At 43.9% G+C, this 15761-nt stretch overlaps 1 protein-coding gene across 2 annotated transcripts in view; it reads right to left on the bottom strand.

The window, feature by feature from the left end:
- The window catches only part of DIP2A (DIP2 acetate--CoA ligase A), a 115033-nt gene that overhangs the window by 18163 nt on the left and 81109 nt on the right, over positions 1–15761 (bottom strand). For both annotated transcript variants that reach the window (XM_086750596.1, XM_086750597.1), the window contains exons 19-26: positions 9275–9411; positions 7951–8031; positions 7632–7759; positions 5503–5617; positions 4100–4301; positions 3446–3555; positions 3192–3272; positions 498–621 (exon numbers count right to left, since the gene is read on the bottom strand). In XM_086750596.1, the coding sequence (XP_086606722.1) occupies positions 498–621; positions 3192–3272; positions 3446–3555; positions 4100–4301; positions 5503–5617; positions 7632–7759; positions 7951–8031; positions 9275–9411 (978 nt within the window). The remainder of the gene's footprint in view (positions 1–497; positions 622–3191; positions 3273–3445; positions 3556–4099; positions 4302–5502; positions 5618–7631; positions 7760–7950; positions 8032–9274; positions 9412–15761) is intronic.

Here is a 15761-nt window from a genome sequence, read left to right as displayed (position 1 = left end):
AAGCATGCACTTGTTTTTCACAATTATCACTCTTAAATATGCAGTCATCCTACTTTTATAGGGTAATACCTTTTTCCTGAGGTAGACATGTAAATGTGCACTAGGAATGCAAATCCTGGGGTCCAGATTTCACAGTCATTCAGGAGAAAAGGTGTTCACACAGTGACATCCCCAGCCTAGCTTTCAATGCATACAAACACGGTTTTATTCCATTCTCTGAGGCTGAAAATGGAGAACCTTTCAGGTGGTTGAAATCAAACTACTTTTGCATAACTGCCCTGACATCTGGAGCAGTTAGATGAAATGTTTGGTAGATGTCGCTTGCCATTTAGGGGAAGTAAATAATAAAACGACAAAAAGGAAGTCTCTTCCTTGAAACACTATGTCCCTGCCCTGCCCCACTCTATTACAGGGATGCTGGAATGCTCCATCTTGGCAAGAGTTGCTTCTTTTCTTGTGAAGTCCAACGCTGATTTTTGCGGTCTGTACTGCCTTACCTGGAGGATAAACCAGGGCCACGTGGTCACCAACATTCAGTCGTCCTTTCTCCAGCAGTGCAACTGCCACTCTCTCTGCTCTCTTGTGCAACTGTACGCACGATGCAGTGCTAGCCACAGTGCCCTGCACGGAAGAGAAGCAACATCAGAAAGCTTTACTCAGACTGTTCTCCACAAAGTACGTGCTGCAGATGTGATATTTCATTGTCCTTATTTTAACGGTACAGTAAACACCTTTAAAGACTCTGTCTCGGTGTTTCAGAAACCATGCTGCTGGTATCATGAACTTTCAGAATGCTGGAGAATTTTACACATATTATTTTGAATATCAGACAGTGACGCAGTTTCTAAATGTATTTGGTACCACAAAAAGGATCTCTTAAATATTTGAAATTTCACAGTTCAAGGGAGAAAATGCAGTAGGAGTAGTTAACAATTGTTTTACTAGTAAGTGAAGCACTGCATGAGCTTTACTCTACCATGCACAGCCAAATCTCTAGATGCTTTTGCAATGAGCAGTCTTCAAAGTGCAAAGGGAACTCGGCTGCTGTCTTCGGTATGGATACTCTTCTGAAGGGTCAGAGAGGCAACCTGAGCTGTGGTTGGTGTGCACTGTCACTTTTGCTTCAGTGCATCTCCTGAAAGGGTATTTCCCATAACTATGCATCTGGGAAGTCTTCCTGTGGAAGCAGCTGTACCTTTGGATTGCTTACGCAGTTGCAAAGTCACGGGGATTCCAAAAACTTCAGTCCAGTTTTTGATGTGAAGACAGAAAACATCCTTTTGCTAGCCAGCCTAGAAAGCAATGCTGTCGCCTTAAGTCTGTGAGGTTGGGATGTATCCATTTTTCCAAGACTACAATCTGATTCAAGTAAAACAGGTGGGACAACCACCACAGACAGAAAGAGTCAGAGACCAAATCGAGAATTATCATATAATTATCAGGTAGGGATTATCACGGCAAATGTCTGCTATACAAGCGGTTTGAAGTCCAAGACAAGCTGCCACATGTAATCCTCAGCCCAAGCGCACAGCTTGCTGATCTAAAGCCTAGTTTGATGCAGGACAGCGCTGGCATTCTGCTCAGTTTTACTAAAGAAACTGTTGTTAAAGCCTGGGAGCTGAAGTCCTGCAAAATAAGAACAGTAAATACGGTGCGCTGTTGATACAGGAACAGCAGCAGCTCATGGACGCGGGAGAAAAATACCGACATGGAAACGTGTAAAACAAAAGCATTTCTCATGGAGAGCTGTGAACACAGGGAAGTCTGGCATTGCAGCTTATTAGTCCCCAGCTATTTAAGACATGTTTGCACCAACAGGTAATTTCTTTGTGCCTAAGTTTTGTGTTTCGTTTTTGCAGAAGGATAAAAGTTGCCTGAACAAAGTGACCCAGAAAGTGGCTTTTTCATACTAGAAAATTTCCCTCAAAAGCCTCTTTACTCTGAGAGAAGAACAAACCAATTCTGTGGCTTTTAACAACAACCATATTGAAGCAGCTTCTTCTGCTAAAGCAGAGTCCTCGTGAGAAACATTTTTTTACACTGAGGATGGTGGCACACTGGCCCAGGTTGCCCAGAGAGGCGGTGGATGCCCCATCCCTGGAAACGTTCCAGGCCAGGTTGGCCGGGGCTCTGAGCAATCTGATCTGGTTGGAGATGTCCCTGCTCCGTGCAGGGGGGTTGGACTGGGTGGGCTTTGAAGGTCCCTTCCAACCCAAACCATCCTGTGATTCTTTCTCACATGTCTGTGGTACAGCACCACGGAGACCCAATTTGTCACTGGGCTGTTATTGTCACTGGAAAGGTAGCTACTGAGTACAGGCTCCAACAAAAGTAGACTCCAGGAGACCAACTTTGCATTCAGGAAAGGAGGGGAATAAAAACTACTAGAACCACAGAAGAAGAATCTAAAATATTTGAGTTTTCTGAAATATGCACAGCAGTAGTGCTTCTCAAGCCCAGGGAGGCTAAAATACTCAGGAATATAAGAAAGTGCCCATTTTTTCACACCCCGTCACAGCGTTGGATGCACAGGGCACGTGAATGCTTTGAAACTACTGACAAGCACACGCAGAGCAGAGTGGCTATGAGCAAAAATGATGTATTTACTGAGAAACATGACTACTGTTGCCTTGTCACGTGCCATAAGGGCTCAGATAGCCCTTGAATAACATAAGTGTAAAGAGCCTGTAAGCACAGAGAGCCTGTACTCCAAAACCAAAGCATTTACTTGTAAGAGAGACTGTAAGCACCATCCTTTTTGGGGAAAGACAAGGCATCAGTCTCTCCTCAAGAGCGTGCAGTGCTCCTGGAAAATATGACTCCCAAGCTTTCCCAGGGGTTCTCTGCCTAGGCTCTAGATCTTCTAGTTAAAAAAAATCCTCCAGCTCTGACTTCCACTGACTCTTGGGCTCAGTGATGAAGACAGAATTGTGGCTTCCAAAAGTTTTGTTCCAGCAGGAAATGCAATGTTTTAAGCTAGGCAGAATGCATACTGAAATTCTAGCTGTGGAATAAAAGATGTCAACTAAAATTCCAGATGAGGAAAAACTATGCTGCTTGCTAACTAGCAACTTTTGTCTGCTTCATCAAAATAAGCATTTTAGGAAAAGACTTCTAGCTGGAATTTGCTTAGAATCTAAACAATCTTTTACTGATCTCAATCTCCAAGTATGACCTAAAGTTCATCTCACCTTGGAATTCAGCAAAAGGAAGAGGGGATGATCTGGAGTTGTCTGAGCTCGCCACTGAAGAACATCCGCTAAATACAGGAACTGAAACAGAAAAAAAAAAAAAAAGACAAAAAAAAGACAAAAAAAAAAAAAAGAGTCATTCAGATTCACTGGAAATGTATCATGCTTGGTTTCGGCAGAATACCAGAACTGGTGTTCTCCCATTTTGAATAAGCCAGTTCAAATATTTAATAATACCAGGACACCAGCGTTACCTTTCTTGCCTGGTCATTATCCTCCAGCTGGGTAACGTCTCTCCCCGAGGCTTGTGCAATCCTCTTTCCAGCAACAAGGTTTCCTACTATCATTGAAGCAGGACCAACATCTGCATTTTGAAAAACGGTGCAAAATGAGGAAAAATAATATAGGGAACACGTAATAATCTATAATCCAGCCTGAAGGTTACTATACTATAAATGCTACCTGTAACATAGATCTGAAAAGAGGAAAAGCTAAACCCAAGGATCATATTGCATAAAAAAAGAGAGGGCAGCATGGCACACTAAAAATCAGTCCAGTACAAGTATGGTACATTAAAAATCAGTCTATTGCTGATTCAGCAAATTGAGGTCTCTCTGTACTTCAGCTTTATTACATGAGTTACAGCATGTGTGAGGACCGGCCTTTGCGAGCTGGCCAGTACAGGAACAATCTGTAACGTAGCTACAGAAGCATGGAAGTGGGACATGCTGTACGTCCTTGCGTGCACCTGCGATTCAAGGCAGACCATAATGCCCTCGTGGAGCTCTGGGCTGCTCTGACACCACCAGGTCTCCCAGGGTACGCAGCTTAAAGCCACGCAGCACGCACAGGCCTGTGAGCTGTCACGTTGGCTTCATGCATGCCCTCATCTCCGGAACACTACTCACCCGGTTGTTTCTGTCGCGGCTTCGGAAGGTTAGTAACGCAAGTATGCGGACACATCAAGACATTACAAGGGTGCAGAGCACCCTCTAAAAAGCGCTGCTTGGTTTCTGAAATATGAATTCCTCCGAGCGGAGCCTTTGGCAAAGTGTTGGCTGGCACCAAGGCAAGACAGTAGACGCCCACTTGGTGAATGCTATCAATCGCCTTGATAGAAAGAAAAAAAAAAAAACCCAAAACATTCCACATTATCAACTCGGATGTAGCCAGAGCGAGAATTTGAATTCAAGTCATTTAATAACATTAACATTTTTACTTGCACCACAATTTGCAAACAAAGGGTCCAATTCTGCACTCACTGAACTCATAGAAGTTGTGCCATGACTTCAATGGGAGCAGGAGCAGACCCAGGACTTTGCTTGTGCACTCTATCAAGGGGATGCCACCTGCACATCAGGGATTAGGAAAGTCTCTTAAAAGTGGGCAAAAAGTGCAGAGATTTTCAAAAGCCAAAATTATACCACAGCAAATTTAGCATGTATGGCACGATCACAAAAGCGCAGTAGAACATAAAATCACAAAAATAGGGAAGGGTACGTCTTGCTGCCTAAAACGTTAAGTGTCTCTTTTAGTTATGACACTTCTATAAAGAGAAATAAAAATATTTTCTCCCATGAAAAGCAGCCTTATAAACCAGACATTAAAAACAGCATTAAAAACCAGATATTTCCTCAAAAAAGACTACAAAGCTGAAATTAGACAGAAACTATTATTATACAACTGCCTTACTCTTAAGAGCAATCTTCCCTTAAGGTGTTCTCTCTAGCTTCCCTTTAGTTGTCCTTTGACCAGAGCAATCTTCTGTAATTGCTCTCTCGTTACTTCCTTTGAACTGATCAATTAATTCCGAAATCCTCACATGCAAATCTACCAGGATTCCCCTCCCTCCTAGCCCCCAACAGCAACACAATAAAATAATCAAGAGGATGTTTTTAATGCTTCTTGTTGGAGATCTAGAATAAGGACGTCAGTGACACAAAAAGATTCCAGGGTCTGTTTTGATAGTTGGCGCTAAGTGTACCCCCTTAAGGATTTTCAGGCGTAACTCTCTGAGTCAGTATGGAAATCAGCAGAGGTATGTGCAATTAAAACAAACACTGTCATCCTTTAGGACTTCCAGAATCCTAGTAGTATGAAGTTTAAAAAAAAAAAAAAAACAAACATTCTGAAAGGAAGTCTGAATTTGTACAAAATTCTGTTAACTGTCAACCCTGCAATGCATTCGGAAGACAGCTTGTCTGTAGTTACACTGATAGGTTCTTCGTATGGAAAAAAAAGATGCTCTAGAGTTCTCGTGTCATACATCAGCCTTATTCACCTGGAAAGAGAGAAAGGACAGACTGACTACCTGTAGAACCCTGCTCATCCACTGAAAACTATCCTCCTCTGACGCATCAGGGCGCTGCTCTGCCACAAGCACTATTCGATCATCATGCAAAACGGTCACAGAAAACACTGCTATCCTAAAACGCAAAGGACAGAAGAATGATCGGGTGCAAGGAACGACGAACATCGCACGGTTTATTATAACGTGGAAATGGCTGCAACCTTTAATGGCACCATTTCAACACACACAAGCATTATTCATGCCAGATCATCACAAAATCACATACAAATTTAGAACAAATTAAGTTTATTATTATAACTTATTTCTGCTGGGGGTCAAATGAATCTGCAGTCACCAATGTAGCAGGCGTTCGACACAGGCAGGTTCCGGACATGCAGGGGTTGTGCAAACCTTGCCTGCGTAACTCCATCATGCACGCTGAACTTGGTGCATCTCCGTACAGTGTCTCTTTTGAAAGACAACTACGCTAAATTACTGATCAGTGTGTGAGTCAGTGCCTGCACTGAAAAACACGTACAGATGTGAATTAAATTAGTTCTAGGCTTGCATCTTCTACGGTGAAATATTAATAATGTCTCAACCAGGTACGTGCCATTATCTTTATGGCATGTGAACTGCACAAGTGATGCGAAAATGAGGAAAGCTCGACTTTCATTGCATCACAGGATGGTTTGGGTTGGAAGGGACCTTCAAGGCCCATCCAGTCCAACCCCCCTGCACGGAGCAGGGACATCTCCAACCAGATCAGGTTGCTCAGAGCCCCGGCCAACCTGGCCTGGAACGTTTCCAGGAATGGGGCATCCACCACCTCGCCGGGCAACCTGGGCCAGCATGCCACCACCCTCAGTGTAAAAAATTTCTTCCTTATGTCCAGTCTGAATCTCCCCTATTTTAGTTTAAAACCATGATCCCTTGTCCTGTCACACCAGGCCCTGCTGAACAGCCTCTCCCCATCTTTCCTACAGCCCCCTTTAGGCACTGGGAGGCCGCTCTCAGGTCTCCCCGGAGCCTCCTCTTCTCCAGGCTGAACAGCCCCATCTCTCTCAGCCTGGCCTCACAGCAGAGCTGCTCCAGCCCTCTCATCATCTGCGTGGCCTCCCCTGGACCCTCTCCAACTGCTCCATGTCCTTCTGATGTTGGGGGTTCCAGAGCTGGACACAGTACTCCAGGTGGGGTCTCACCAGAGCGGAGCAGAGGGGGAGAATCCCCTCCCTCGACCTGCTGCCCACGCTGCTGGGGATGCAGCCCAGGATGCGGTTGGCTTTCTGGGCTGCGAGCGCACACTGCCAGCTCACATCCAGTTTTTCATCCACCAGTCTCCCCCAGTCCTTCTCTTCAGGGCTGTACTCAATCCCTTCTTCCCCCAGTCTGTACCGGTACCGGAGGCTGCCTCAATCCATGTGCAGGACCTTGCACTCGGCCTTGTTGAACCTCATGAGGTTCACATGGGCCCATCTATCAAGCTTGTCCAGGTCTCTGTGGACGGCATCCTGTCCCTTAGGCATGTCAACTGTACCACTCAGCTTGGTATCATCTGCAAATCTGCTGAGGCTGCACTTGATCCCACAATGTCATTAATGAAACAGTACTGGTCCCAGTACGAATCCCTGAGGGGTACCACTCATCACTGCTCTCCACACTGAGCAATTAAGCACTGAAGAGCAGTAAGGTTGGTCATACAACCAACTATCTTTGAAGGTCCTTCAGCAGCCTCAACACTCCTAGCTTGTTCTTTAGAACATGCAAAGTTCTTCCCTGTGCCACTCTGCATGAAAGCCTCAAGTGAACAAAGGAGAGCTGTGTTTACACATGCTTCATTTGACTATCTTTGAGAAGCTTTGAAAGAAGTTTTAAGCAGACACTGAAAGATCTATGTTTACACTATGTAAAAGTAATTTTAAATCTATTGTGCACGACGCAGGGTGTCAATATTTGTCTTCCAAGTTAGCAGAGACAGACAAGTTCTTATCTGGCATATCACAACCCAGTGTCAGCTTTCCTGCAAAATGCACATGTAAAAATTCACATGCAGAGCTCCTGCGTACACGATGTCACTTGTTGACTGTTTGCAGGTGCAAAAAGGAGCAACAAAGTCCAATCAGTAGCGGTGAAGTTTTTAATATACTCACCTTCCCCGATAGACAAACTTCATGGGTTCAACTGCCAATGCGGTGGCTACCACATCATCCGCATTGTGCCTGCGGCCACTCACTGTCATCAGGCCATCCAGTTTTCCTACCACAAACACCAAATAGTCCTGAAAAGAAGACAGGATTAGAAAGAGAGGGGAAAAACCTCCAGACTCCCAGCGATACCTGCCCGACTAAAGCCAATAATCCTCTCAAGATCTGTAGGAGGTCACTGCCCTGAGACAGAATTCTGCTGAATTTGGAGGCATCACTTAGAGTCAGGACAAAGCAGGGCCCCAGAGGGTTCATTCACACTTACAGGACCCACAAAGCCAAGCAATCCTGTTCTTGTAAAAGGCTGGTCTGAAACAGGCACGCCGGCTGCCGTCACTGGAATTGCCTGAAAGAACATATAAGCACACAGACACTCACGTTAAAGTGCTTTCTGCCTCTGACTCGTGGCAGCTCTATGCTCAGCTGAAAAATTATCCAATGACAACAGTTACTGTCACGTCAAGTATCAACAACAGTTTTATGAATAAGAGGAACACACCAATTCTGAACTCAAGACTTCCTTTTTCCCAGCTCCTCAGCCTTCATAACAAGAGTTCGCACTGCTTTTTAAATCGGGTTTTACAGCATGCACTCACGTAGCCCTTAATCAGAAAGTCTTTCTGTTAACAGCCCCGATGAGATCCTCTCATCTGCTACGTGGTTTCCTTCCTTCCCCCGACTCCCCAGCTCTCCCGTTACGTCAGGTTTCCCGCTGGCTTTCTCCCTAGCTAAGGACAGCACTGAAAGCTAAGCTGTTTCAAAGGCTGAGGCTTGCAAGAGCTTTTTTTTTTCCAAAGAGAAGACTACGGTCAGGATTTCTCCCTTCTCTCCGGTAGAACTCCATACTTCAGCCGAGCCTTCAGACTGCTGCCCAGTGTAACACTGCTGCGCGTGTGACCCCCAAAGGACCTTCACTCCTCTCTTGCCAGAAATGGGAGAACATGAAACTGGGGTACCACGGTGAGGAAAAATCTGGGCAGAAAGATGGCTTTTGCTTTACTTCGACAAACTACAAGGCTCACGACTATTATGCTCTCATCCTTACTGTCCCTTCTTCCACCTGCTTAGGAACATAATTTCATGCAGCCAACAGCAAACTGCTTCGTGTTCTAAGCATTGCAGCAGATCAACGCTGCAGTCCATTTTGAAAAGCACATACTGTCTGCAATACACAAAGGAGGCTTTTCTAAATAATTTATTGTACCTGACCAAACGCATTTGGATTGTATGAAGAAGCGCGCAAATATCAGATCAGCTTCTGAACCTATGTCCCAAGCTGTACACCAATAAATTTGAAATGTCTTCAAATAATTTTACATAAGACTACTGTGTTAACAGAGAAGTAAGATGAATTTAAACACAGGCCCCACCCTGGACTGAGGAATACAGAGGCCGCTGACAGTACTTTGCATTTTTGGTTGTAGGAGACAGAATTTTGCGTTCTGATACAGAATGAAGCAAAGTGTATTTGGCCATTATCTTTTTCTAAGAAAATTAGAAAGGAAGCTTAAAGAACAAAGAGTTTACGTGCAAGAAGAAATACTAGAAATGCAACAATGAAACTTTACATTACAAAGAGAAACACAAACCTCAAATACATTCTTGGTGATGCCGAGGAGGCCGAAATATGCCATCCCAGTTGCACCTGAGTTCACACATATTTCTCCAACCTCGTCGGCTTTGCACAGGTAAGGAGTCCCATCCACCTTCACAACACACACATTCGCTGAAGGGAGAGAACACAGAATCACGGCACTGGCGCGCTTCAGCAGCTGCCACAGAAAATGCTTTGCCACTGACAAGCAGATGAAGATTTTGGTATCAATTATCTATCAGCTACAGTGTGCAAGAGAGCTCTATCTTTTTGAAAGCCTGTGTATGATTTTATTAAAGACACAAGTCTGCAAACGCAATTTTTTTTTTCTTACAGTGCTTCACAGCCTACAGATCAGCTGCAACTGAATCCCAAACTGCAGCAATTGCTTTTCAACATGAAGGCAGACAGTTTCATCAAGCACAAGCATATATGAGAATAAAGATGAAAAAGAAGATATCAATTACAGACATATTATTCCTTTTATTTATTGTACACTTTGGTATTCGTAGCATCCTTCCTTCAGTTACGTGAGAAACACTTTAAAAACTAGGCTGATGTTATTCTCTCACTGCCAGGTCAATGATTTTTCCACATTATGCCCCACCTTATTTTAAAGCATACCAGTCTGCCAACTGTTATTTGGAGACCCACAAACAACTCATCTCACAGAGCTGTCCCTTACTGAACTTACTCCTGTGACTATGTATTACCTCTTTCCTCTCCTCAGTTTGATGACCTTCTTCAACTCATTCAAAAAATTACATTTCATAAAGGTCCTACCGCTATTATCCTTAGCAATTTTCTTCTGAAATCTCAGAAGTGAAGGGTACTGGTTTTAAAATACAGGGAGGCACGTTCAGACTGGACATAAGGAAGAAATTTTTTACACTGAGGGTGGTGGCACACTGTCCCAGGTTGCCCAGAGAGGCGGTGGATGCCCCATCTCTGGAAACATTCCAGGCCAGGTTGGCCGGGGCTCTGAGCAACCTGATCTGGTTGGAGATGTCCCTGCTCCGTGCAGGGGCGTTGGACTGGGTGGCCTTGAAAGGTCCGTTCCAACCCAAACCGTCCTGTGACTCTATGATTCTAAGTCTTCATACACTGAAATGTTCTTATTTTTAATCAAGGACACAGACTGAGCTTTGCTCTGATCACTGGTTAGATTTTACTTCTGAAGCCGCTGTTTCCTCAGAGGTTTCTCTAAGGATAGCCCTTGCTTAAGCAGTCTGAATTTTGTCCTTTCCCAGTCCAAAGGGGAAAAGAAATATGATATGGAGAGAGAAGGCACGATGGAGCGAGAAAGTTTAGACTAGCACTTAAGATTCAAGAATAACAATGAAATCAAAGTGGCTACCTGGGCCAATACAAAATAAAGACAGTCTTTGAAAAATAACACAGACTACGTCCAAAATTAATGTTCGGCCCTCTCCCATTGTGTCTACTTCCGCCCTCTCCCATTGTGTCTGCTTCCAGCTCAGATTAGCAGAGTACTTTGTGGTCATGCATACTAGACTAAAGAAAAGAAAACAACCCCGAGACCCAAAAGGTATCAGAAATTTAATTAGTTGGTTTATTTCTATCAGGATCTTGCCAATGTTGTGGCCAAGGAACATGTGTCAGATGGGAAGCCCAGAAAAGGCTTACAAACAGCCATTAGGTATTATTGTTTTCTAACTTAGCCAAGCTTAAGTGATACACAGCTAGCTCTTACTTTTACCACTGTTCAACGAGCATGAAGAGAAATCATAAATGGAAAGCGGCACATTTCCTTTCATGCTGCTACGTGATAAAGCCAGCTCTCTGCAAGCACGGACCAGGAACTCTGCTGACAGAACAAGTTCCAATCTCAGAGAAGTCTTCAGTTCTCAACAACTTAGGTCTGAACAGGAGAGAACATAATTCACCCTAGCGATAGATCAATCCCTAAATTATCTTGGTTTCATAAAAATTATCTAACAGAACAACTAGCATTTATTACTAAAATGTTGGGAACCACGCAATGATAGCCTTTTGTGACCAAAGAAAGAGATGCCACTCAAATATCTCGTCGAGGCCCAAGTCCCAATTAGAATAACATACAATTATGTTATTCAGGTGCTGAAAATTGTATGTATGAACTAGAAGGTTGGAATGAATACAGTATCAGTTAGTCGTGCAAAAAAGGCATTTTGCAATTTAGGAAGAGAAAGTGGAAAAAAGGCTGTTTAAAACTTACTGGTAAATTGAAACAGAATAAACAGTGTATTACCACAGGAAGGAATTGAGTTAACCTCAAAACTCTGTACGTAACGCTTAAGCAATGATGCGGAGAGAAGTGTTAATAACTGGAGAAAGGGCAGCAGTTTGCAGGCATACACAAACGCTCCAGTGCTCAACTCCTTCACAAACACGGAAGAGCCAACAGGCGAGCCTACAGTCCCCAGATAGTGCTCCATCCATGAAGCCCAAGGACAATCCTGTCACTCTGATCAAGGAAAGAAAAATACTTACCAGTAACCAATGTATGATACAGGTAGTCTACACGTACATTCTAACGGCAGGCACAGTTCTGCCCTGCCATGAGATACTACAAGGTTTTCCTTCTGCAGTACCTGTAGGGCCTGTACTCTTGCTTCTCCTTCTGTTCCTGCTTCATGTGTGACATACAAGAGAGTGCATCTACCACCATTTCAGTCTCTCTCAACAGCATTGCATCTGAAAAAGAATTAGAGAAGGGAAAAGCAGATGGGACGGGAATGTACATGTGGACCACACATCACGAAGAGCACTCAACACTGGTAAGAAAGCTTGCTTTCTTCAAATGAGTCCACATGTACATTCTTATAGATGGTGACTCTCAGCAGTTAGCCCTGCCAGGAGATTTCTGGCAGAGGATGAGAATCCTACTGTGCAAACAAATGACTGCACTGATGCCCTACCAAAGACTGGATTCAGTTTTGGATGTTTCAAGACCAGCACAGCATGAATGCAAGAAGAATGTCAGAGGCCTGCACAGCAGGAGGCTACTACCAAAGGTGCCTGATGAGTGTTAGAAAGTGCTCTCTTGTTCCACTTTCACGGTTTCAGAGGGGGTCTGTATGCAACTGATATCCATTTGGATTGTTTCTGTTTGCCAACAGCAGAATTCCAGGATCTTCTTGTAGGAAGCAAGTCTTCCTAAAAGGCCTGAGTCTATGAGAATAAAAACAAGAGGGCCCTCCTTGCATTATAGTCTTTGGTTATAACTTCTGTTCTAGAAGCATAAAGCCTTAAGAAAAATACTAAAAGGCTAGGATAAAATGCCTCTTCTGCCATTGTGGAAGGTATTTGCAGAGTTTCAGAGAAATTTATCTTTGAAGAAAACAGCATATGGCAATGTCCAATGCAAGGACCTGAATCTTTCCCTGTTCTTCTGGGAAGGGCAGTACGCATAAAGCAAGGCAACTTCCTAGAGAAGGATGAACAAGAATCTCGACTCTAAGGGTGGTCACACAAAGCACAACATTTAAACAGGAAGAAAACATCTCCTCACAAGCGTACGCATTGCCACAGATCTCCAAGAGAAGTTCTGCAGTGGCAGGCTGTTGTGTCATCACGTGGTAGACCGAAGCCAAATGGAACTCCCAGAACTGATCACCACAACAGGTTCTAAGGACTGAGTGGGAACGAGGTACTGCTATCTCACATTCACAGTCTAACAGAGAAGACTGAAAGCTTCACGAAGTCATTCTGTAACAACTCCTTTCACAAATCAGGCACCAAGACAAAGGAACCAGATTTCTCTGCAGTGAAAATCCACTGTGGTAACTGCCAGAACCTGGCAAATGTTTGCTGAGACAGGGAGAGAGGAAATACTAACACCTATAAGCATCCTGCTGCTTGAGAAATCTGAACCATTCCCTTCGAACTGCTGGGAAAAAGGTACTGAATACAGTCACAACCCAGAAACTGAAACTGCCTGTGCCCAAGTTCATCCTGCAGAAGCCTAACATTTGGCACCAACCCCAAGTTTTCTGCTTGGAAGTAGCTGCTGAAGCACTCTTTCTACACACCAGGCTTTGTATGCCTAGGAGCTGTAGGGATATGGACCTTCCGGAGTCGAGAGGCTTACTCTCCAGTTAAAGAAGGAATGTGAGAAGGATCTCTGTAAGGAATTGAATATCCCAAGCATCCATATCCAGGTCTAAGCATAAGGTATAAGCTTCCAAGATGACAGATGACATGGCAATTGCATCCCAGTTGATGTGAAAGATGGAGGCACAAAAAAAGGCAGAAGAGAGGTTTGGTACTCTCGCTACCATCTTTACCAGTTCAATTTGAAAAAAATGAACTAAAGATTGTTATGAGCCAAATATTGCTTCTTAGCAACACCAGTCCCAGACAGAAACCATGCCAAACAGCCCAAGGTGCTCAGCAGGCAAAACATCATCCCTCCAGCAGCAGCAGAGAAGATTCCAGGGGAACGCATGCTAGGTTCTCTCTTAAGAATTCCCATGTTACCTTTGATAGGAAGATTTCTTCATGGATGCTTGCACTTCCCTGCTGGATCTTGTGACTGGTATTCGTGGTACACAATGGAAGTGAACAGCCAAGGCAACTGAAGAGAATGTGGCATCAAGAGTGGCCTATGGGTTAAACAGCAGCGACACAGGACATGATCCTGGTGCTGAGGGGTCTGTTGAATAAGATCCCCGAAGCAGGCGGGCTCAGTGTCTCAGAACAAATAGTAAGATCTAAGGAAAAGGAGGGCAAAAGTGGACACTTTATCCGTAACTTTTTAAGCAGCTGGTTCCTGAATAAAGTACACCAGCGATCTTCAAGGGTAATGAGATCAAAACCATTTGGCTTGGCTGAACAAGCCTCAGCATGGCTACTAGTTCTTGGCTAGGAGACTACTTTCACAGCATGTTTGACCAAACGGAATTCAGGAATGTGAGCTCCTCTGTCATAAGGTGTTTGAAAGACTAGGGCATTTAGTCACTTCCAAAACCTTAAATGTATTAAGTGGGACTCAGAAGATGGAACAAAGCCTTCAAGGATAGCATCTGACTCAAATTAGGCCTTTGGTGAGAGCACAGCAATCCAAGAAAAGGAAAAAAAAAAAACACAAAACCAAAACCAGACAAAGACCAAGACTCATCTGTCAGCAGAGTAATTCAAGGGGGCAACTAGCAGGAAAGGAAATGGTGGTATGTTCTCTCCTGTATGCCAAACACCAAGTGAAATGAACAGAGCACGTCCTCCATGAATACTACACAGGAAAAAGCAGAGATCCTTACAAGCTAAGGTGCAAGTATATCCCCTGTTAGAATGTACATGCAGACTCATTTGAAAATAACTCATTAATTTCCTTAAGTCATTCATTTCTTTTGATTCAGCACACCTCTATAAATAACTGCTAGCCTTTTTACTTTCTTACTACTCTGGAAGCTTTTAACAATTTTTTTTTTTTTTTTTGAGACAATCACAGGGAACAAAGTCATCAGATTATCCTCTAGAAAGAACTCTATCGCGTATGTTCTGATATAAGGAACGTACAGAGACATTTTTGCTAAAATATACCTTCAGAGCCGGTGTTTTTATCATTTGGTCAAACTGAAGCTAACCTGCCCCAGACACGGAGAGCCCAATGCTGATCAGAGTTTTAAAAGAGTTAATGAATTAAGTTGCCCAACTTCTGCTTAACCTACAAGCCACTTACTACTATATTTTAAAATAGCAATAGCCATCAATTACAAGTCATATCACTTCAAGGCACTAAATGGATATGCTGAACTACTGAACTACTCTCCCCTCACACAGTCAGACACGTTATTGGTGTTTCTCACTAATGTAGAAGGTCACAGTAGTGTGGTGATTTGTCTGTTAATAGCATCCTAAACCAGAAGGGTCCATTAGATTTGCCAGACAATGCTCCAAGGCATTTGACAAAGGAGAATGAGTTTTACCTAAGATCCTTCTTGCTACCCAATTCAGCATTTCCTTACCATTTTTCATTAATGACTTACGTAGAAGAGGAAGGTGAAGTTACTTACCTACAAACATACAGGTAATCCTTCCAACATTGTAAGGCAGACCTGAACCTGCCACTGAGCAAACGCACTACAGAAGACTATTGAGGTGGAATTACAGCTGGAATAGTTGAATGTGAAGAGCAGCTTAAGGTGGAACACAACCATGGGCTGCCTTGTGCTCTAGTGTACAGAGAGTCTGTCCAGAGCAAGCCTACAGCAAAGCCAGGAGAATGTCCATGTAATAAATGGATCCAAAGAAATATTTTCATCAATCCTGCATCAAATACCACTGTCCTGGCTTTGTGTAGCGGGGGGGATACAGCGGCAGCTGCTGCGAGGAGCTGCTGGAAGTTTCCCCTTTGTGCGGTGGACCCGGCCGGGTCTAGGGTGGACCTGCCGCTGGGCAAGGCCGAGGCAATTGGCGACAGTGCTAACGCCTCTGGGATAACGTATTTAACAAGGGGAAAATAAAAAAAAAAAAAAGTG

The sequence above is a fragment of the Chlamydotis macqueenii genome, chromosome 6 (genome assembly GCF_036417535.1).
Source record: "Chlamydotis macqueenii isolate bChlMac1 chromosome 6, bChlMac1.mat, whole genome shotgun sequence".
NCBI classification, from domain to species: Eukaryota; Metazoa; Chordata; class Aves; order Otidiformes; family Otididae; genus Chlamydotis; species Chlamydotis macqueenii.
Note: the sequence above shows the minus strand (reverse complement) of the source record. Positions and strands in the feature narration are given on the sequence as shown.